The 24,624-nt window shown below is 38.7% G+C and overlaps 1 protein-coding gene across 1 annotated transcript in view; it reads left to right on the plus strand.

Moving 5' to 3' along the window:
- NALF1 (NALCN channel auxiliary factor 1) overlaps nucleotides 1-24,624 on the plus strand; it is a 624,590-nt gene that overhangs the window by 598,382 nt on the left and 1,584 nt on the right. The window contains exon 2 of the mRNA XM_069467038.1: nucleotides 598-769. Within this exon, the coding sequence (XP_069323139.1) occupies nucleotides 598-769 (172 nt within the window). The remainder of the gene's footprint in view (nucleotides 1-597; nucleotides 770-24,624) is intronic.

The raw sequence follows: 24,624 nt of genomic DNA on the forward strand, positions 1-24,624 counted from the left end.
TCCGGGCTTTCAGACAGTGAGATTTTTAATGCATTCGGTGTGAGTCACAAATGTGGATGTCCATTTCTGCTTGTTCTGTGCTGCTTATAGCCGGAGCTCCAAGTAGCGGTTTGCTAACCCCCTGCCGGGCCGTCATTGTAAGGTCCTTGGCGCCATCTAGTGTCCGAGGGAGGCGTAGCTGCGGGCTCCACGCTGGGGCACTGACCCCAGCACCTTGCACATTGCAGTAAATGACTCCAGGACGGCATAGCAACAGGGTCAAGTATTTTTCTCATTTTGTGTGTCACTGGACTTTGAAAACTTCAGTGCCTCCCTAAATCCACTGTTGTTCAAATGAGCTACATCAAATTAAACGCCAAAATACCTTTTGCATTCTATTAAGGGCTCAATCACTGATTTTGCTTTTGCTGCTGCGAAGAATTTCTTTGCTACGTTTTTATCACTCGCAGCTGCCATTGTGTGACTATGCTTTCTCGAAAGGAGGGATGTCTTACGATCTGCTTGAAACCACAGCATGCTTCTCGCCGTACATATGCCGTTTATTGCAGTCAGAACTGTTGCCATCCCTCCATATTTTTTATTCTTCTCTTTTTTCAGATCGTCTACAAAGCCTGGCTCTGTTCCCAGTATTTTGAAGTCACACAGTTTAACTGCAGAAAGACAATTCCTTGCAAGCAATACTGTTTGGAGGTTCAGACGAGGTGTCCGTTTATATTGCCCGACAACGATGAAGTCATCTACGGAGGCCTCTCCAGCTTCATCTGCACAGGTACAGTGCTGCAGCGCGGAGCGGGACCGTGTCCACGAGTCTCTTGCGGTTTTGCTTTCTTCTGTGGTGTCTGCTTTGCTGTTTCCTTCCGCTGACATAACCTTGAAGATGCAGCTGGTAGTTTTCCACGCTTTCATTAATAGAAGCACTGCAAGCAACCCTGCACTGGTTTGTAAACGATTCAGCTTTGATGCCACACTGTCCATACCAGAACCAAGATGACAATGAATAACTTTGTAGAAGGATCAATCTGAGGGCAAAATATTAACAATCACTGGATATACATACATGTGACTTAGGTTGGATTCTGCCTGTAGTATCGTTCCATTACATAAAAACAGATGGTGTGATCAGGCCAGAAAAATTATGTTTCTTCAAATTAGTAACAAATTTATGTCCCCATGCCTATTTTCTGAGAATTTTTGAGTCATTTCATGTTCAAAAAGTATTAAAAGCACACAGAAATGTCTGCCAAAGGTGTGTGTGTGTGTTTGCCTTAGAGCCACACAGCACGGACCAGACACAATTCTATCTTCCATTTTCCATTAATGATGTTTACTTCTTTCAGCAAAAGACTCAGATTGGGCAAAACACCAATATCAGCCCTCATTTTCTGAAAATTTATAAGCATTACATAATTTAGACACAAAATAATATACAAAGGATAAGAGTACTCTGTTTTTTAAAATAAACAATAGACAGTGGGAACAAGATACTTTGGTGTGATAATCAGAGTTTTTGCTCCATATCCTTTTTTAATAAAAATAATACTATATGATATCCTTGTAAGTATGTGACTTTAGTTGTAACATGTTTAGTTTTCAAGTTTTAAGGATAAAACACTATCATAAGTATGGAGAAACATGAACATTCACTTCTTACATTAGACTTCATGAAACTCCTCTAAAACAGAGTGACATGTTGAGATGCTCAACTTGAGAATTTATCAAATTATTTTCTAGATCACTTATTTAAATACATATCCATTAGCCATACTGTTCTAAGTCTAAATGATTAAGCTATTCAAAGAGAGTCCACCAAAGCTCTTTCCTAAGAGCCCACCCTAAAAGAACTGGAGGAATACTGCTTACTCTGTTTAAGATGGTGGGAAGAAGATCTGACTGAAAGTTAGGAGACACGGGATTTCATTCAGTTTCTATTATGCGTTCTCTCCAAGGCGCCATATCTCCACTAGCAAACTAGTAGCAATAACACATACACACAGAGGCGACTTACTATTAGCATTACAGACACAGGAGAAGCCCAAGGTATGTCATTAATAGACAATAGCCACAGTACACAGAAAGTTATCTGTGAAATGTAAAATGATTTAACAATCATTTTTATTATTCTACTGATTTTATTCTTAGATAATTTTTCATGTAGCTTCTCTCTGCTGCAGGGAAAGAGAGAGAGAAAGAGAGGAAAGATGGACAGAAGGAAGGATGGGAAGGAAGGAGGGAAGGAAGGAGGAAATGAATATCTTCTTGCTTTGGGTCTGAGACATGCTATTAATTTATCTTGAATTTCACATAGAACCTTCCATAAATAACCATGAAGATAAAGCCTTAAGTTTTTGCCAGTGGGTCAGTCAGATGCCTGTGATATTAGCACTGCAGAGAAACTCATGGAATTTTATGTGAAGGTTGTGTTTGTGCGTTCACATGTACATTGCTTTTTTTCCTAGAGAAGGTCAATAGCTTTCACCAGGTCCTCAAAATAGACAAAAAAAGACAAATGAAGGGCAAATAATTATTATTTGTCTTTATCTTCTATTTTTTTTCCTGGTCTTTATCTGTATTTGTGAATCTGAAATAAATGTTTGAATGTCCATCCCTTTTGTCCAAACACTTTCAAGGCCACCAGAATGCTAAAGATAGGATTAAATCTCTTTCTGCACAACATGGGCAGAGAATCTAAGCTGTATTTCTGATTGTTTTTGAGTTTAGTAAAAGAGAGATTCATCATCGGGTCCAGAGAAAGATGCCATCTCCATTAGAGGCCTCCTGGGATAATCTCATCACTGAACATTTGGAAACCTCACTGTTCTTATGCCACTTTCAACTGGGCTCATGGTCATTTCATTACTAACATGCCCAAAATGTGCAGAATAAATTCTAAGGCAGTTTTCTTTGAAGTTCTGCCAAATTAATTGAAGAAAAAGATAATTTTCAGAGTAATCTTCTTTTCTGAGGTGTGACCCAGGCCCCTTTGAAGACTCTTACCTATGTTGGCAACTGGTAGAGACCATCTCCCACCCAGGTCATGGGAGTTCCTTAGGCCTCGTCTGCTGGGCCTGAATGGAGCTATTTCCACTGCAGCTCTCACTGCTGCCTCGCCCCTGCTGAAGACAGTCCCAGACAGGGACCCCAAGTAGTGCCCATCATGGAAGAAGTGAGCACAGAAAGCAGCTGCCAGGACCACTGGTTAAACGATGGAGCCCAGTGGTTGTCATGCTTCTAGGGTAACTAGGGAGACTACCACATGTGTAGCATTTGTTCCCAAACTTTTTACGTCTTACATTTTTGGAGGCTCGTCTCCAAAAAGTGCATTTTCAAATAACTTACGTTTTAAATAAGTTTGGAGGGAATATGAGCCATCTCACGTACCTTTATGCATTTTGAGTGAAATGTCTTCTGTATTCAGGAAGGACCAGACTAAATACAGAAGAGAAATAGGGTTACTTTTCCTAGTTTCCCAGCTGGCAGCTGATAACCTAAGGCCGCCTGGGTGACAAGTGCATATCGACGTTGCATGTCCACAAGGAGACCAAACCTGCCGCATTTCTTCCTCACTGAATTATCCACAGTGACGATCACTCAGCACAGTTCTATAAAAGGAATCCCCAAGGAAACTGACCTGAATCTTGCCTCCAGTAATTCCTCTCTTTAAAAAAAAATAGCTTTATTTCCATTCTAGATGCTACAATATGTAATCATTTATCATTAAGAATTGAAGAAATAGGCCAGACACGCGGTGGCTCACGCCTGTAATCCTAGCTCTCTGGGAGGCCGAGGTGGGAGGATCGCTCAAGGTCAGGAGTTCGAGACCAGCCTGAGCAAGAGCGAGAACCCGTCTCTACTAAAAATAGAAAGAAATGATTTGGACAGCTAAAAAAAAAAAAAATATATATATATATATATATATAAAAATTAGCCGGGCATGGTGGCACATGCCTGTAGTCCCAGATACTCGGGAGGCTGAGGCAGAAGGATTGCTTGAGCCCAGGAGTTTTAGGTTGCTGTGAGCTAGGCTAACGCCATGGCACTCTAGCCTGGGCAACAGAGTGAGACTCTGTCTCAAAAAAAAAAAAAAAAAAAAGAATTGAAAAAATAGATGGAGTTTCCTTCAGCTTCAACAAATTCCATTATAATGGTTTTCCCACTATCTGAAATGCATTCAACTTGAAGCTTCTAGAAGGATAGAGATTTCCCTCTAAGTTATTGAGGATTCTTCCCCCTACTTGTCTTTTCAACCTCAAAAAAAGTATTCAGTAAGTGAATAGCTACCTATGGCCTGTTGCCACATGTTCTCCAAGTGAGGCTCAATTTTATTCAAGGTGCTTCTCTTAGTGACAAGCCAGTGGTACGGTGACTACTTTTCCTTAGAGTCCCCTGTACACAGCATTTCAGGGATATGGAATTATAGGACCTCAAGTTCTTCTTCTCATATTTTATTAGACATTACTGGTACTTAAAATTCCCATGATTCACAGGAAAAGTAAATATCAGCCTTTGGGGTCCATGAATCATTTGTAAGGTTCAGAACCTTCCAAATTTCTCTAAATCATCAGGAGTTATTTACAATTTTGGTAACACTTACTAAATTCTAAATCTATTGCATCATTTCTTTATGGCACTCACATTACTTACCCATGTTCTAGTGTTGAGAGTTATTTATAAATTTATATCTCTTTAATCATCTGCTACTTTATGTGCCTATGATCCTTAGTAAGCCAGTAATTTATTCTTAGAAGGAAATATCAGAAAACACATGGCTATTACTATAGAATGTCTTTGACTGAGGATGTTACAGAAGGTCATGACCAAATGTTCTAACCACAAACCTGGGTGATAGCTTTGTTAAATTCTGGTCTCCTCGTGTGTTTAATTCTGATTCTGTTTAGAAGATATAAAGGAAAGACATTTCGCCTGGGATCTCTCTTGGTTTTTCTGTTAGAGAATAAAACTGACAGATTACTAAAGGAGTGTTTGAAAAATTAATTAGGGAGACATTCTGAGGCGCTGTCAGGGTGAAACCTGTCATTTAATGTTAGGCATTATTGAGCTAACATTTCTCAAGGTGGGTTCTGTTCTTTTCTCGAGCTCCGTGCACATAATGCACTGCTATTTTAGAAACTCAGTTTCTTCGTCTTTAAAGTGAGGAGGTGGAAGTCTTTTTTGGATTCTACGATGTCAACCCGTCATTGTGGTAATTATACGGGTTTCCTGCTCCCCACTCCCTCGCCTCGTTCTAGAGTTCCCCGGAGAAATCCTTGATTGCTTACCTGCAACAGTGAGCCGAGATTAAGACAACAGAAGCAGCCGAGTAGCACGGGCTGTGGGTGCTATGGTAACAAACACTAAGAAAATTACCAGTTGATTGATAGATAAAACAGAGTCGACATGATTTGCTCCTCTGTTTCACAGGGAAATTATTGAAAGAATAAAAGTAAAAGTTGGTCTGCTGGGGGTTACTGACAATGGAGATAAAACATATTTTAAGAATTCTATGTAAATTCTGCATTCCATTTTTTAGCTATGACAAGAATAAGGTTATGTTTCTGTCTCTTGGGAAAATACTGTGGGCCGCTGTTGTTCCTTTCCTTGACAGGCGGATTATGATGTGATGGGGGTGGGCTCCCCCTCGTGGCGACACTAAGCTACTGCAGAGTGCCTAAAAGAAAGCAAGAATACGAAATCACCTGATGGGAGAAAAAGCATTGATCTGCATATTGACCAAGTTAGGAAGAAAATTTTAAATATTTGGTGTCTTATCATTTACTTGAGAGACAGTTCACAACTACGAAAGAAGAAACATTTCCCAAAATCCAGTTCTGATGGGACCAGTGAGTTGAGAAAGATTTTTATAAGACAGAAAAGAATTTCTCATTAAAGGAGTATTTTAGGAGGAAAAAAAAAAAAAAAAAAAAAAAACTTCCTTCCCATAGATTTTAATTTGTACATTTATACTATTTTCAATTTATATATTTTCCCCAGTTTGTGCATATGTTCAACTATTGTCAAAACTGCAGGGCCTTTCTTATTCTTCTGAAAATTAAAAAGAGAGGTCTAGTTATAGCATCATTTGATGTCATGCGAAATCTTTTAATAAATGTATCAAAGTTTAGGCCAAAAGAGAAATATGAAGGGAGATGATATGGCCAGAATAAAATAAAGAAATGTGAGAATAAGTTGTTTAAAAAAAAAAAAAAAACCTTAAGTAAAATTTAGTAACTTCATATGTTTGGGACATCTTCTTCCATTAAAACACTATCCTTTTGAGTTTTATTCAAGTACACATATTTAAATTTGCGTTCAGATAGATCACTCACACTTAAGATTGCTTTTCCTGACTTCCACCTTCACGCTTGCCTTCGGCAAGGGAGCATATGTAGGGAAGAGCTCTCCAGAACTTAGGATGTCTGGATCCTGTCACCAGCTATGAATTTTGGAAAATCACACCCACTCTAAGGCTTCCATTGCCTCATCTGTGCATGTGGCTAACAGTGCTGAGCCTACGGGGACACTCAGGTGACAAGGCTGCGAGGGCAGAAGCCTGTGTTAGACAGAGACCAGCTCTGGTCCAGCCTGGCGGTGCCTGCAGAAGGGCAGCTATGGCTGTAGAGGAGGATGGGGGGTTCGACGCCTGTCAGTGTAGGGAGAGGAAGACACCTGCGTCCTGCACATCCTGAGGGGTCCTTGCCAGAGAGCCAGGAAGAGCTGTGGCACACTCCTCTGCCCCCCGCTGTGCTGGTAGCATGAGCATGTCCTTCACAAGCTTGCTCACCTCCACAGATTTTCAGGGAACTTCTGATGTAGTTCAAGTTATTCTGCCTTTCATCTCTGTACCTTACCTGACCTAAGAAGAGAAATCAAATGCATTAGCCCAGGGAGAGCTGAGAAAACCATGCCTGGGGCATTTGCATGGACTGGGATTGAGTCAGCCCTGGGAAGCAGCCATACTCGATCCATGAGCCCTGAGCTCACTGCTCCAGGGAGCCATCGAGGGCCAAGCCTGTGGTCATTTCCTGGCCTGTCCCTAAGTCAGTGAGCACCACAGGTGGATGGAGCAAAAGCATGGCTGCTGTCTTTTTAGATGCCATTGAGGGAAGATCTTACTGACATCAGCCCACAATCGCCTACTAACCTTTCCGCAGAAGTGACACTTACTGTGTCTGGCGAGTATGCTCAGTCCTCTCTGAAATGCCTGCATGGAAAGCCACCGTTTGCTCAAGTTTATCAAGTGCTACTGTAAGGGAGAGGGCCTGGACAGCTGAGTTGGTTAGTCTGTACTCTGGTGGAAGTTGAATCAAAACATTTAGAGATCTTCTCTACAACGAGGAGGTGACAGCATACACGTACGTCGTAACATAGGCCCCTGAATTCCCCGTGAGAGACAATACTCAGAAGTATTTGCAACACGGTAGCAGTCAAAGTGGTCAGCCGAAGGAAGAATTCTAATTCTGGAATTTCAGTTTAGGAAGGATAATTTTGGCAAAGAGATTTCCCAGAACAGGTGAAATCCTATTCATTGAGATATCTCTTCTATCTGTAATGAAGATATCTTTGTGAAGAATTTATTCCCACTTTGTGAATCACTGTGGCACTGAATCGCTTTGAACAATAAAATTATCCCACATGATTATAGCTTCAGTCAATATTAGACAAACCCCAATTTCTGAAGTCGTCTAGTCTACTGGGTCGGTTCTACATAGGATTAGGTTAGCCATTTAGTTTATTTCTAACCCATAGGATTAACCTCCCCCGCAAACCGGGGAGCAATTGCAGAAACAAGAATAGCTCCCCATCTCCTAGCTATTAGTCCAGTGTTTGGATCACTAGTGGAACAGGAAATGACCAGTCAGCTCATCCTGAAATTAGACTGTAGGCAAAGGTTTCCTTGCTGAGGTCCAGCTGGAGAAAGTCAGTCAGTAGGTTAAACGGAAGGTGACTGAGCCCGCAGCTTGCAGTCTTTGCAGTGTAGGTCTAAATAGTTCAACAAACATGTCCCGGTTTCTCAACCTCAGGCATCCCATTAAAAATGAATGTTACAAGTATTTTACAACCTATACCGTTTTTTTGTTGTTGTTAAAGAAAGGAGAACTGCCTAGTGCACTGTCTTCTGGAAAATCTCGTGCTTAGATGGTTAACTTAGATTGATCAGTGAGAGTTTTAGGTTGCATACATACACACACATATATTAGTGTGAAGGGTAAGCAAAGAGTGCCAAAATTTCTAAAATGCTCGTGTAAATACTATTATGAATCTAAATGACCTTACTCTAATTTGTGTTATAAATATTGTATATATAACACGTATAAATCTATAACATGTATCAATATATTTATATAACTAATTCATATATAATTTACATATACATATAATTAAAATAGCTAAATTTTACAAGTGATGTAGGTAATTAAAATAGGAACTATTTCAGGTATAAAAATTGGGATCAGTTTGTAAGCATGGCTTTAAAATGAGTTTTAAACCTAATTCCAAAAAAAGAAAGGAATACATTCAATTTAAGGCAGCACTGCTGGAATAAATGTGTAACTTCCACAAAAAGAAAACTTGAAAATACAAAGCCCAGCTAATAAAACTTCTAGAGTGCTATTTTAAGATAACAGTCTGTCCTTAATTACCTTATTGCTTTACTTTATTGGTTTTGTCCCAAATATGATACATTGTCTCTTTATTGACCAGTTTATGCTGTCAAAAGAGGGATCGGATGAGGCATGAAGAATGTGAAAGTTCGGAGCTTACACTGACACTCATCCCTGCTAGAAGTGTAGGGTTCTTGGTAACCTTCACTAATACCCCTCCCTTACTGAGTATTTCATTATCTGAGGGAGAAAGAAAAGGTTTCTTGGGCTTGGAGGCATTTGCCATTATTTAGTCTTTCTTTGTGTGCGTGGACTGGGAAAGCCCAAAAAAGTCCAACTTTAATTAGTTGGGAACGAACATTGCAAGGGAACTTAGAGTAATTCCAATCACAAGGCAAATAATTGTCTGAAGATAGAATATTTCCCACCGCATAATGAATTCTTTTTACAGAGGTAATTTTAAAATGTAAAGTCCCAATCTCAACTGTGAAGAGTCAAAGACTGTTCTGTCCGATGTCCTCGGAGGTCTAAAATAGGCGCATGCAAGTCAACAGAGACAACGTTTTTACGAAAAATATCAGATAGAAAGGCCAATTTTCAAGAACTGAATACAAAGCCAAAATAGTTCTCAGCAGCCATTCTTTCTCTTGCAGAGCAACGTCTGTCTGTTTAACAGGCATTTCCACTGCTTGAACACTTGTCCTAACGGAGCCCACCCTCCCCAGTCCCCACAGTCTTCCAGCCCTGTTTGGCGGCAGAGTCACCACTGACGCCACCAATGAGTAGGGGCGAGACCGTGGGCCCACCCTGAAATCACTGGGACTAAAGCAGTTGATGTCACATACTCCTGAAATATTTAAATAAATTGTGTTTCCTTATGTCTGAATGGATAAGACATAGAGTGGAGACAAAATCTGAAAGAAATGAGAGTGAAAGTCAGGTCAGCTCGGGCCCCATGCCAACTGGCAACTACCGTCATGGGTTAGAAATTTGTCATCATTTACTCAGTCCCTGATTAATGACCATTTAGTTTATTTCTAACCTTCTGCTGTTCAATGCAGTCCACTGGGGGCTATTTTTGTTGCTTCATCCTTTACTACAGCCTGTGATTCCTTCTGTAAAATAAATTCTGCACCGTGAAGTGTAAATGGGCCAGAGCGTCTGCGCACGGAGCGCTTGGAAGGTGCTCGCCAGACAGCCGTCTCTGGGCGCTGGCCATGCCCCTCCCTCACTGTCCTAGTTTCCCCGGAGAGTCTCTAAGCGCCTTGCAGGGCTCGACGTGACCCTGTCTCTCCTCCCTTTTGGAACCCAGCCCTCCAAATGCCGTCATCTAACACGTAAGTCTGCTCTGCTGATGCGCTCACTCTCCCTCAAAGCTTCCTCTGCCAAATCCTGAGGCATCGGCCCCTCCCACGACGAGACCTTCTCTGACCCCTGAGGCTGGGTTCAAGCATGTGCGCCCCGAGAGCCTGCACCTCCCCACCTATAGCACCTGCACCTCCCCACCCATAGCACCCGCACCTCCCCACCCATAGCACCCGCACCTCCCCACCTATAGCACCCGCACCTCCCCACCTATAGCACCTGCTCTGCCGCGCTTTAATCAGCGCCACTTGCTTCTCTCCTTCCCGTTTGGGTGAATTGGATTAGGGTAGGAATTTACGTTGTTGGCAGCTGTATCCCCAGGTATGACAAAGAAGTGTCTGACCCAGAGTTTGTGCTCATTAAACAAATACTGAATTGATTAATTAATGGGTAGCAACATGGGGGCATCGGTGGTAGTCCCTGTCCTTGGAGTAAGACGAGGCTTCCCAGGTGGGAGCAGTAGCTTCAGGCGGGCAGGGAGGTGTCAGTCACGCCCTGCGGGGTCGGCAGGTGCCCCTGCCTGTGCTCATCTGCAGGGATGTTATGACGAGTCATGGGAAAGCGGGCTGACGGTGAGATGCACTTTAACAAAATGTTCTCGCTTTGGAGTCTAAAAGAAGCACGTCGGTATTTCCTTTTGAAGCCATTTTTGGCCCTCACGTTGCACCCTCCCGCCAGTGCAGGAGAAGAAGAGCTCCTGTGGAAATGAGCCCCACCATCACGGTGCAGCTCCATGACGCAGCACAACCTGGAATACCACAACTTAAAAATGAAAACAGTTAATATATGATGTGATATCTAACTCTATGGAAATGGGAACCCCAGACTTAGTGCTATGGGTTGAATTGTGTCCCCTGGCTCCCCAAATTCGTATGTTGACATTCTAATCTCTTGCACCCCAGAACGTGACCTTCTTTATGGAGGTGATCAAATTAAAATGAGGTCATCGAGACGGGCCATAATCCAACATGATTAGTGTACATATTAGTGGCTTGGGCTGCCATAACAAAATACCACAGACCGGGAGGCTTAAACACCACAAATTAATTATCTTACAGTTTTGGAGGCTGGAAGTCCAAGATCAATGTGTCAGCAGGTTTGGCTGCTTCTGGGACCTCTCTCCTTGGTGTGTAGACAGCTGCCTTCTTACTATGTCCTCACATGATCTTTCCTTCCTACAAACACATGGAGTCTTGTGCTTGGTGTCTCTCTGTGTGTCCGAGTTTCCTGTTCTTATAAAGACACCTGTCATATTGAATTAGGGCCCACCCTACAAGCTTCCTATCACTTCTTTAGAGGCCCTATTTCCAAATACATTCACATGTTGAAGTATTGGGGATTAGGATATCAACATATGAATTTGGGGGGATACACAATTCAGCCCATAACCGTGTAATTATACAAAGGGGACATTTGGATGCACAGAAAACAATGTGAATAGACAGGGGGAAGATGGGTCTCTATAAGCCAAGAAGGAAGGCTGGAAACAGATCCTTCCCTCAAGCCCTCGGAGGAACCAACCCTGCCAACACATTGATTTTGGACTTCTAGCCCCAGAAATGTGAGATAATAAACGTGTGTTGTTTAAGCCACCGAGTCTGTGGTGCTCTGCAATGGTAGCCCTAGCAGACTAGTACACTGAGCAATGCCTTGACATTTTTGAATACAACAGACACATTCCATATTGTTTGTTCAAGAAAAGAATAAATTCTGACTCGTACGTGGAGACACGTTTTGTGTGCTTCAGATGTTCTAGCGGATTAGAGAACAGGAAGCGATAAAAAGGAGTTAAACAGGCAATTAGAGAACTAGGCCAAGAGGATTAAGCGGATAGTAATTATGTGAAAAGAGCAATAATGAACAAAGGGTATTAACATTGCAGATCATCTTTAATTGCAAAACAAAATTATTTTTATAAGTTTTATGAATATCCTTTTGAAAGAATTCAGAATCATAATCCATTTGCAATGCTGTTGTGTGTGCTATGTCCACTTAATCATGGTGCTATAATTGGAAGACTCTAGACTTAAGTCTGAAAACCCTTCATCTCAGGAAACTGCAGTTAGTGAATGTTTCCTTTGAAAAATCCAGCCACTCCCACTCTCTGTACTTTCTGCTCAATATTGCTGAGAATCTGAAACTGCTCTAAAAAAAAAACTATTTAAAAAGAAAAAAGAGTTAAAAAAAAAAAAAACTCTTGCCAAATAAACATTCTATTTCTAAAAAAAATTCCTCCATTAGGAAATTCATTTGTTCTATCATTTCTAGACTGATTTTATGGACTATTCCTGTGGTTTTGAAAGGAAATAGACTAATAGTTTTATATAACAGTTTTACTTAATTTCTGTACAGCTTTCAAATTCCCAGCCTTAATCCTTACAAAAAAAAAAAAAAAAAAACGGTTTCCATCTATCTTTATTTCTATTATTCTTTCCACAAAGAGATAAATAACTTTTAAAAGGATAGAGTAATTTCCATCAGGAAAGACATTACATTTATTAAAAATCGTGAGCTCCATCAATCAGCACACACACAAAAAAGCAACTGTGAGCATATAATTAGAGAAACTCCATATGTAAAATCATGAGAGTTTTAGAAATTAAAGGAGCCCAGTTGCTCTCCAGCTCTTGCAGGTGGGTGTCATTTCTGTTGCCGTGGACTGTTGGGCCTGGGCCATAGGGGGATTGAGACATGAGAGTGGATTCAGTGACCAATTAGGAACACCAGCCATGAATGAACGAGTAGTCGGGGGCTGTCTCAATCATATTTCTTTAACATGATAGTTTAGAAAATAAATAAATTTGAAGAATAGAGAAATTAAGTAGCTTTCCCAAGTTCACAAGAAAGCCAGCAGTAGAAGCCAGGGCATCTGACTTTCTGCCTGGCTTGGCCCATTGCTTTTCTGTACTCTTTTTTAAAAATAAATTTTATTTTGTATATGTAAGGTATACAACATAATTTTATAAGATACATTGTCTTAGTTCAGTTTCTGTTGCTATGACACAATACCACAGACTGGGAAATTCATAAAAGAAAGAAATTTATTCCTTACAGCTCTGGAGGCTGGGAAGTCCAAGGTCAAGAGGCAGCCCTAGTGAGGGCCTTCGTGCTGCACCAGAGCATGGCTAAAGGCACCACATCTTGCAAGAAGGCAAGAGCCCACCTGCAGCTCAGATTTCTCCTCCTTTTCTTATAAAGCTACCATTCCCATCATGGGGGCCCTACTCTGATGAGCTTATTTAACCCTAAGTATCTCCCAAAGGCCCTACTTCTAATCAACATATGAATTTTGGTATTAAGTTTCTAACACATGAAATTTGGGGGACAGACCATAGCATGCATATGTGTGTGTGTGTGTGTGTGTGTGTGTATATATATATATGAGAAAATGACTACTATACTGGGACAAATTAATATCTTGATCATCTCACAGTTACCCATTCCCTCTACCTGCAACCTCCCCCCCCCTTGGCAAATGCAGCTATAATCTACTCATTTAGCAAAAATCCTGAATACAATATACCATTATTAATTATAGTCCTCATGTTCTACATTAGGTCCTTCAACTTCTCCATCTTACATATTTGCTACTTTGCAGTCTTTGACCTACATCCCTCCATCCCTCCCTCACCTTAGACACCTCTGTTGTATTGTCTCTATATACTGGACCTTTTTTTTTTTTTTTCTTAGATCCACATAGAAGTGATATCATACAATATTTTTCTTTCTGTGTCTGCCTTATTTCACTTAGCATAATGTCCTCCAGGTCTATCCACATTGTGGCAAATGGCAGATCTCCTCCTTTTTAAAGATGTAATAATATTTCATATATACACATATAAAATATATATATATATATATATATAACAGTTTCTTTTGCCATTTTTCCATCAATGGATGCCTAGGTTGTTTCCATATCTTGGTTATTGTGAATAACACTTTTTCTTTTCACTAAAACTTTATTCTGTAACTGGAATAGCTGACATTCTCTTAGTTATGACTTTCTCATTACTAGTTTGACTCCAGAGAGTTATAAATGATTTCCCTGCTTTTATTATAAAATACTTGCTGTATTAGGGAGCCATTTATAAAAATAAACGTGATGAACCTCTGTAAGTCTATATTCTTTTTCCTTTACATTTTTCCTACTAAGAAGTGTGTTCTGCCTCCTTTTCTCCTAAGTATTTTCTCCTAAATTTTCACTCATTCAACAGATGTTTGCTAAAGACCCATTTTATGAGTTTTCTATTGCTGCCTTAACAAATGGCCGCAAACTCAGCAGCTTAAAACATCACAAATTTATTATTTTATGTTCTGTGGGTCAGAAGTTTGACACAGATCTTGCCCAGCTAATACCTAGATGTCTGCAGACACCGTTCCTTTCCAGAGGCTTTAGGAGAAGCCTAGAGAAGATCTAGGAGAAGATCTTGAAGACTGCCGGCAGAATTCAGTTTCTTGCTGTTATAGGTCCCAGGTCCCTGTTTCTTTGCTGGCTGTCAGCCAAGGATGCTTCCCAGATTCTACAAGCCACCACATGCCTCAGCTTGCAGCATCTTCTTGCATCTTCCAAGCCAGCAGTGGTGAAGAATCCCTCATGCAACACATCTGCCTCACATATGCTCCACCTGCTTCTTCCCATTTAAGGGCTCATGTGATTGGATTCTCCCACTTGGATAATCCAGGGCAATCTTATTTCAGTGTTGGCCTATAAGCAATCTTTAATTCCTTCATAAGATATGCCTAGGTTCTGGGAATTAAGATTTGGACTCATTTTTTGGAGGGGGGCATTATTTTGCCTACTACATCTACAGTATCCTAGGCATTGTGCTGGATGTGAGTGATACAAGAAGGCTTAAAAGATGTGGTTCATAACCTACAATGTACATATTCATCTGCAGAAGTAAATAAGTTAAATAAATGCTAGGTTGGAGCCTTTATAAGTAAAGTATTAAGAAAGCACAGAGGAAGCCTGGGCAACATAGTGAGACCCCGTCTCTACAAAATAATCTAAAAGTTAGCTGAGTGTGGTGGCGCACATCTGTAGTTCCAGCTACTTGGGAGGCTGAGGCAGGACAATTGCTTGAGCCCAGGAGTTTGAGACCAGCCTGAGCAAGAGGGAGACCTTGTCTCTACTAAAAATAAAAAAATTAGCTGGGTGCAGTGGTCCACACCTGTAGTTCCAGCTACTTGGGAGGCTGAGGCAGGAGGATTGCTAGAGCCCAGGAGTTTGAGGCTGCAGTGAGCTATGATGACCTCACTGCACTCTAGCCCAGATGACAGAGCAAGACTCTGTCTCAAAAACAAACAAACAAACAAACAAAAAAGGTAGAGGTAAATGGAACAATCTCAGAAGTAAGTATGGAGAATGTTATTATCACAAATGTAAAGAGGTGGAAAGGTGAAAAGGAGATACTGAGAAACTAAGTTTCCTCAGGATTAAACAGATTATTTCCCAAAGAATAAAATCCACAGGGCCTTACTGTGTATATATGTTACTACCACTCATTACAACTGTAACCAGCATTATAACTGGCTACTAATTTTGAGTGCTTAGTTTGTGCAAGGCATTGGGGTCAAGTATTTAAATGACCTAGCTCATTATATTTTCATGATGTCTCTGTGAGGAAAGTATGTGTGTTGGTGAAAACTCTTTCAAGTGGCTGAAACCTAAGACTGACTTTAAAAATACTATTCATTGGTTCATATAATTGAAAAATACAGAGATAAACATGGAGGTATATTATTCATTAGAGAGATGACAGATTAGATAGATGTGTTGAGATATATTGATGTATAGCTATACAGAGAGAGATTAGACATAGGTATGGATATATAAATAGATCTATTTCTCTCTAGTTCTAGATTTATTCTCTCTAGCTTTAGGCCTTTTTCTTCACGTGTCTGAGTTCTCTCTTTGTTGATTTATTTCAGCAGCAGAAACAGGTCTCAACCCCTCAGTTTAGAAATTGCAGGAGGATTTCCCTCATTCCCAATAATTTCTGCAGAGGTTTCTCACCGGAGGGTTGACTTAAGCTGGGTTCCCACACTTGAGCAGTCACGGTATTGAGAGAATGAAATTCTCTGGTCAGTTAGGCTAACCAGGGGCTTTCCTGCCTGCAGGAGGGGTCAGATTAGCCCCACCTGAACTGCACTCATGGAGTTGGGGAGGACTGCTCCCCACAGCAAAATCTGGGTGCTTTTCCCAGAAGGGGTAATAGATGTTTAGTAAACTAAGCGACAGCTGCCTGCATGTCTTTGTCACCAATGAGACCAAGAAAGCCTACCTGAATTTCCCTGCAGGTCTCCTCTGACAAGTAGCTGAGTAAAGCCCAAACCAGCCTTGTTTTTTATGGTGGTTGTTAATAATAAATTACAAACCATCCTCGTTTTAAGCACTGTAGTGCTGCCTACTTTAGATGGTAAAAACTGGCGTCTCTGAAAATCTAACCATTTTGATCAAATATCCTAAAAAGCCACAGAATCCTTTTTGTAAAGTCATATTTAGTATTATATTTATACTAGGAAATGTATGCTTAATCATTCAGAAATATTTAGCAAATGCAGATAAGCAAAAAGAAAGTAAGGAAAACTGCAATCTACCACCAAGGGGAAAATAATATTTTATACCATGAATAGTGTTTGAAATCACTAAATGTGTTTTCATAGATTGGTTTAATGTCTGCATAATAGTACAGTACATTAGTAGAATGTAAACTACTTATGTGTTTTACCAATTATAGAATATTTTTCATTTTCATTTTTTGCTACGTAAAAATTGCTACTATGAGTATATACACGAATACTTATTTCCATGCACTTCTTATTTGTTTCCTTAAAATTAACTCCTTGAATTGGAGTGGAAAGCTCAAAGGGCATGCAAAAGCTTATGCCTTTTGGTATTTATTGACAAAAACTTAGAAAATTTATAACTACATAAATTCTCACCAACAGTGTACTATACTGCTATACTGCTGATTTTCTTACTCTTTTGTGGATATAAAGTACTATAATAGATATTTTTTTCATAAGTAAAATGTTCCACATTATTATTTTTTCAATTCTTTAAATACTAGTGTTTGAACTTTTTACATGATCCTTTTTTTTTTTTATACTTTGCTTCTTAATGTCTGATTCTTTGTTCAATATATAATCCTCTCTCTTTCTCCTTCTTTCTGTTTCTTTCCTTATCACTCATGCATATTCTCATTTTCCTGAATCTTTATTTCCTGTAGGAAACACAGAATTTTAAGAAAGCTATTTTAGTTACAGAAAGTAGAATGACTGTCGTATCATAAATGCCAAGTGGAGGGACCCTAGGAACCCAGCTTCTCGACACATTAGCTTGTATCGTATTGCCTCTAGAAATATGTACTTCAAGAACTAAATTTTACTTTTCTTCATATTTTCTCAGTTTAATAGGTCTTCTGACCTTTCCAAATATTTTTTGAAAAAAAAATGTAATCTGCAGAAAGACAGTAGATATCTAAACTGTTGTAAGAATGAATACTTTTGTCATTATAAGGAATATTCTAGGTCTCTCAAATGAGACTTCTAGGTCTCTCAAATAAGAGTTGTAACTGAGTGTTAAATCCTGTTATTTTTCCAAAAGAAAAAAAGAACAATTTTCTGGTATTGTATCTTTATTATTTTAAATTCATTCTTTTGACTACTTAGTGAGCTTATATGACTTCTTTGCATTGTGTTAAAATTTTATAGAGTCTTGTGTCTTTAATAATAGGTGTAAACCAATGACCGCAGAGGGCAGTGACTGAGAAGCAAAACAGAAATAATCCAGGGTGCCACCAAATAAAACAAGTCATAATTGTGCCACTCACTCTACTCGACCCTGTAACTGGGGGAATAAACAACATGCTGTCTGAGACATTGCGTTTGGCAACTGACATGCCAGGGTCTGAACTAAATGACTATTTTCTATCACTTGGTGGAAAATACGTGTGACTGTAACTTTATATTCAGTGAAATTGTGCAATTCTACTGAGTGGTAACCTCCTCAAACAGACCTACACGCCATTGCCCAAAGCCCTACCTACCTGCTCTCCAGGATGTCATTGCTGCCAAAGTTTTTGTCATTCCTTTTTGAAAATTGCTATCTTCTATTACTTTATTTTCATTTGAATGTTTACTTCAAACGTTAGAACTACTGGAAGTTAGTTCAATTCGAATCTGAAAAATAAAGGTGACAAATTAGCTGATATTCTTTTGGTTAAATTTTAATATTGACTCTAACATATACACACTGATTTTCTTTTCTGGTCTATAAACTGCTCTAATATATTTGCTTTAAAAGATTGTTGCTTTTCTTTAACGTCAGAGTATCACCAACGTTAAGTTTTAGCATTTGCTTTGGGTAAAAATATTTTGATTAAAATCCTAACTTTTAGTTTAACATTTAATGTTTCAAAAAGTGGTGAATCAAATTAAGAAAATATTTCCCCCTAGCTTATTGAAAATAAGACATATTTTTGAATCCAGGGTCTATTTATGGGGTGTTCACATGCCTTGAAGCCATTACCTTGTCCCACATGTGCACGTGGACACAGAGTTTGGGACAGTTTTGCGTGTGTTCTGTCATTACACAGAAAGTCTGGTTTTCTTTTTAAAAAGAAAAGCAGGAAATGTTGTTTGTACTCTAAATACATTGGTGGATCAAAGCATTAGCAATACTGTCTCTTCAATTACACTTATGGTTTGAGATACCACAGCCGCAACATTATTTATATAGTTTCCTGTTTTCAAGGATATTTCCTTTGCAGAGTTGTAGTTACCGAGGATTCCCAATTGAAAAACGACTGTGGGCAATATGCTAAACAATGACACTGATTTACAATATGCGAGCCCCACGGTGCCATTTCACAAAGAAAAATAACAAAAATAAATAGAAATAGAGCACAATAGGTAATGTTCTCAACAAGGAACATATAGTTTTCTTTACGTGGCTGGGAAAGGATGTGAATAAAACCAATGCTGAGCTAGCTAGCCAGCACTCGACATGAAGTTACAGAAACATCCAAGAGAAAGATCCAATTATTTTACACCTTCTTGTAATGTAGATTCATACGGAATACTTAAATTATTCTGAGTTCTTCAGTGTACTTCATGAAATTCCTTAAGCACCCTTCCTACATATAAGAGTAATCCAACCTGAAAAGTGAAATCATTTTTGCAATAATGGTTGGTTCATTGTGATGAAGGGGAAAGGAGCTGCAATTCTTATTCCTTTCCCAAGTGACTCTTACTGTCTCCACTTGAAGTCCTGGGACTTGGTAACTTCTCACAATAGGGAAGGGGGACTCGAATCACTCTATCCTGACAATGTCCACTCCCTTGAACCCTGCTTTGTTTTGACGTTGGTACAGATGCAAATTCATACGGTTTTCCTGCAGACCATCCTATAAAGTCCAACCATCTTCAGGGCAACCCTCAAAGGATTCATTAGGGTTGGGGTGGAAAATTAAATGATATAGTTGGTGAACATACATTTTCTTTGCCCATTATTTTTTTTTTCTTTTCTATTTTCTTAGAATAAATTTTTCATAATTAAAAAAGTTACTGTAACCATTTTGGGGAAAATAATAACCTGAAATGTGATATTTAGCAGCGTGTGTTAGGTTTCTGTTTAGACTATACTCTCTCTGGCTGCAGACAGTCTTTGTTCTCCTGGTAAAATACTGGAAAACATTAGGAACACTGGTTGAGGAAATTGTCTGCTTAGCATCAAGATATTTCAGATGCCCAATTTATTCCTCAGCTTATGGTCTTAATGAATGAGTAAATGCTCTTATAACTTCTCTGCCATTTTAATGTGGGCTTTTGATTTTAATTTCATTTAGTATCATTTTTCAGTTTTTAGAGCAATCTATATTCCATCTAATGTGCAGTTAACTTTCAGCTCTGAATGGCTTTTACATAATCAGGTCCGTATGGGCCTTTCTTAAGAGTTTGTGTCAGTTTTCTTCCTGATATGTGTACTTGAATTACATTTTGCAGTTAGGCTACATGTAGGTGCTCTGTGGTCTAATACATTCAATTCATTGCAGCACTCTCTAACAACTCAAGGTATTAGTGCATTATTCCTTGGTTCCTTTGCTCATTAAACAAATACTACTGTTCTTTTTTAGACATACTTGTCTACATACTGCTAGGTATTGAGGATACCAGGATGGAGTGGAGGAGTAGTCCTTACTCTCAACAATGTGAATAGAAGAAAAGTAATATAATTCCATTAATATTAGTTATATGTAGTGATGCTAGCCTTTAATCATTATTACATATCTGATACATCTGTCCCTACTTCCCCCAAAAAACTACCAGTTTATAAATATATGCCTTAATTACTTAAAATTTGCCCTGGCTTTCAAAAGATACGATACAAATTATAAATATATAGATATCCAAAAGTCTACAGAATTCTTTCTACAGATGGTCACTACTATTTAGAAAGATTTTTCTAGATTTCTTAGATTGATCTCTTATTTTGTATTGTTTTATAAAATAAACCTAGAAAAGTAGCAAATTCTCTAGAGATTATTTGTTTTATAACTTTTTGCCTTTGGAAAAAATGTAAATGCAATTTAAACCCCAATGCTTTCTAAAATTTTTTATGTTATTTTTAAACAAATTCTAGATTATGTTCATGTGAAATCACTATTGTAGCAAATATAACATGAAGAGTTATTAAAGTTGAAATACTGATTTCAAACACCATTTTCACAATACTAAATTAGGATTTACATGATGGCAAAAAATTGTCTTGGTAATGAATAAGTCATTGCATTTAAGTATGAGCGTGACTTCTAGTTCAAGCTGGCAAGCTGAAGCCAAAATTTTACCTCCCATCTGTCTCTAAATCCTATTAAAATTGAAGGAAAAACTACAAAATGAGCTATATTCATAGAAGCAATAAAACCTAGAAAGTGGAACACTATTAGAATGGATACTTTAAAAAAAAAAAAAGTATAAAAGAGAAAAAGTAGATTCCAGAGTTGTGAGTCTTCAGAGTGAACTCTAAAAAAGATAGCAGAAGAGATGGGAACCACTCTTCCAACAAGACACTCTGGTGATCAGGATTTGTTTTCAGGAATTACAGAGAGCAAGAGAACAAAATAAGCCAGAGATTACCTGATAGATTGAAGATTATCAGCAGACGTCTGAGCTGCCTGGACACCCCCATTCCTATGTATGTTATGGTGGTATTTCCCCAAAAAAATCAGGGATCTTCTTTCTAAAGACATCGAACCATTGAACGAGCCATCTGAAATGGATGTGAGGAACCTCAGATTTAATCTTCTCATTCACTTCTAGTAGTGGGTGAGAAGAGAACTGCAATTTGTTTGCTTTTTCCCCATTCACTAACCCGAAGGACAATTCTGCCTCTTGGAGAGATGTGACAGTCAAAGGCAACAGGAGAAAAATATTATATGGAAGGACCAGGATCCATCCAATAGAAGCTTTTTGAATGAAACAAGACAAAACAGAAACCAACACACCAGTGGAAGTGAGGGAAGGATTGATATCAAAACAAGACTAGAGTAGAATAAAAACATAGTTTCAGACTGAAGGATTCAGCAGAAGAAGCTGTAAAGAAATCACATCTTCCTGAAATTTTGGAATGCAACAGATTATGGAATATTCAACATGATGTTACAGAACATAACAAGCCCAAGCCCTCAGTGAAATGAGAATAATAACATCAGTGTGGTAGGCAGGATTTTGACTTCAGGGACCTCCTCTTCTGATGTTATGCCCGTAAATATGTCACTTTTCATGGCACAAAGGACTTTGCACATGGAATTAAGATTGCCAGTCTGTTGACTTTGAAATAAAGATCTTGAGTGTCCTGGATTATCCAGGGGTTTCCAATGTAATCACAGAAGAAGTTAGAAGAATCTAAGAATCGGTTAGAAGAGTGAGGCAGAAGGAGAGTTCAGAGAAGGAGAGATTGGAAGCGTGAGAAGGACTCAACCCACCATTACTGGATTTTAAGGTGGAGAAAATGGACATGAACTAGGGAATGCAGGTGACCTCTAGAAGAAGCTACAATTTCTAACCAAGAGCCAATGAGAAAATAGGGATATCAGTACTATAACCACATAGAACTGAGTGCTACTAATCTCCTCAATGAGCTCAGATAATGTTTTAGAGAGAATAAAAGGATGATTGTTGGACTGAGAGCTAAACCAGGAGAAGCTGAGGTACAAGGACCACACTGACCACTGGGATCAATAAATGTCTATACATGGAGGCTGAGAGACCCTTCCCTAGCCTTCTTCTCCCACTCTAGTGTCAGAAAACTGGCAGCCTGGCCTTCCCCCTCCAGGACAGATCCTGAGTAGAATTTTCTAGGGAATCAGATCAGCCTAAAGACAGAATTTTAAGTTTCTCCATCTAGACACCTCGGGCATCTCATCCTACAGTTTAGCTCATCATCAACAGCCTTATGTAGATGCTCTGACTTCCAGCACTCTTTCACATGTACAGGCAATCAAGAACGCATAGCCTTCCCATGTGAAAAACAAGAGAAAAACAAACAAACAAAGAAGAAACAAAAGTAACAGAGAAAAGGAGCCCATTCAGGGAGGGAAAGAAAGACAACAAACACAAGTACCACAATTATCTCAGAGAGATAAAAATATATTTTGTAATCATGAAATGAGAAAAGTCACTTCAAAAAAAGCAACACTCAGAGGATGTAAAGGAGCTCTTGGAAATTAAAATAATCATAGGCAAAAAAACCCAAAATTCAGTAAAATTATTACACACAAAACCCACCAAATGCCTTGGAAAGCAGAGCAAAGGGATGAAATAATACGAAATAGGAGAGAGAAGAGAATTAAAGGGCGGGTTCTGAAGGTCCAACAACCAAATGTGGGAACGGTGCTTGAATAAATCTGAAAGATGGCAATTCCCGAATTAGAATTCCATCCCCAGCCAAACAATCAATTTAATGTGAGGTAAAATAAACACATTTTTAGGCATGCAGCATCTTGGAAATTCACCCTCATGAGTTTTTCCTACTGAAGATAGTGAAGGGTTGTGAACTCCTAAGACAAGGAAGGAGAGGGCAGGGCGCAGGATGCAGGGAATAGGAAATCCCAATTGCAGGGTGGCAGCTGTGCATCAGGCATGAAAGCAACCAGTCCAGATGGGAAGAGGCTCCAAGAGATACTTCATCAGGAAAATGATCTGATAGAACACCTGATGCAACTGAAGCAGCTGGCAATGTATTTGGGGTTGAATTAGTAAGTATTTGAAAAATGACAAGATAAGTATTAGCTCTAGGAGAAACAGTGTGGCATAGGAATAGAAAACTGGAATTTACTATATGGCTAAATTAAGAGTTGTATTTATGTCATCCCAGTACAGTAAAGGGAATACCAACTATCCAACCTACTGTTTATGGAGGAATGGGTGCTGGTTTGGAGGGAAATATATCTGCTGAAGGAAAGAGGAGAATGAATGTTTTATTTCTATATTTCCTAAGGGGGAGCTACAGATAATGCCAAAAGATGAAAAATCAAGAAAAGCATAAACAAGTTACTTTCAGAATGGAACTCAATATAAAAGCAGCTAAAAGAGGTGCAAATATTTGCATTTCAGAAGGAAGATTTTGAGATGGGGGAGGTGGAGGAATTTATTTTTTCTTATTTTGTAAAATATCATGTGGAATTATTTGATCTTTAATATGTGTGCATGTCATTTATAACTTAGAAAAAAAACTGATTGAAAAGATGGATGGGAGAGGAAAAGAAAGAATATTAATTTTGCCAGTCAAAAAGAAGGGTTCATTTATTGGCCTGAGTGAACTACCTTATTTTTTCTGAGATGACTTTAGCTATAAATCAGCAAACTAGATTCTGAGCAACTTTGGAAGAACTTCTTATTTAGATGACATTGTTAAACATATTCTGAATATTACACATTCTAAAATGTTGATCTTAATGACTTTTATACTTATATTTTTATAACTTAGTATAAATTATTTTTGTTGTAGAATATAGTATTGGAAGACATATACTTCAATAAATGATTAGTCTACCAGTGAGGTATTTTATATGGAAAAAGAAAATATCATACAATAAAAATGTCAGAGCTGCAGATCTCATTAATTCAGTTTTTTTTTTTTTCATATTCTACCTAGGCGAAGGTGAAGTTTACCTTTGAATGCCTAAGAAGAAATGAATATTGTAAGCATCATTATAAGGATATCTTGGTCATTTCTTTAAAAGAAACTGAAGACTGAAGTGTATATTATTTAAGAGATTCATTTTAATTAAAGAAAAAGATATACTGAATTTATCCATGTAATAAATGCTCATTAAGTATTTTGTTCAGACATTCTGCTACATATTGGGAATGCAAAGCTGAAAATGTATAGTTTTTGTTTTTAAGTTGACAAAAGATTAAGGAAATTGACATGAAAATGAGCAATTGTGATTAAAAGAAAAAAAATAAAAATTGTTCTATTGAAGAGTTACATAAAATGCACTTGTAGCTCAGGGGTATGAGTACAGGTTTCACACAGGGAGTTTCATCTGGGCTGAGCTTGAAGGATAAACGAGAATTATTACATAGATGAGTTGAGGGAGGAAATTTCAGGTAGAAAATCAGCTTGATTAGTGACACAGACTTGAGTGTTCTGGGA

This window comes from Eulemur rufifrons, chromosome 4, assembly GCF_041146395.1.
Source record: "Eulemur rufifrons isolate Redbay chromosome 4, OSU_ERuf_1, whole genome shotgun sequence".
Lineage (NCBI taxonomy): Eukaryota > Metazoa > Chordata > Mammalia > Primates > Lemuridae > Eulemur > Eulemur rufifrons.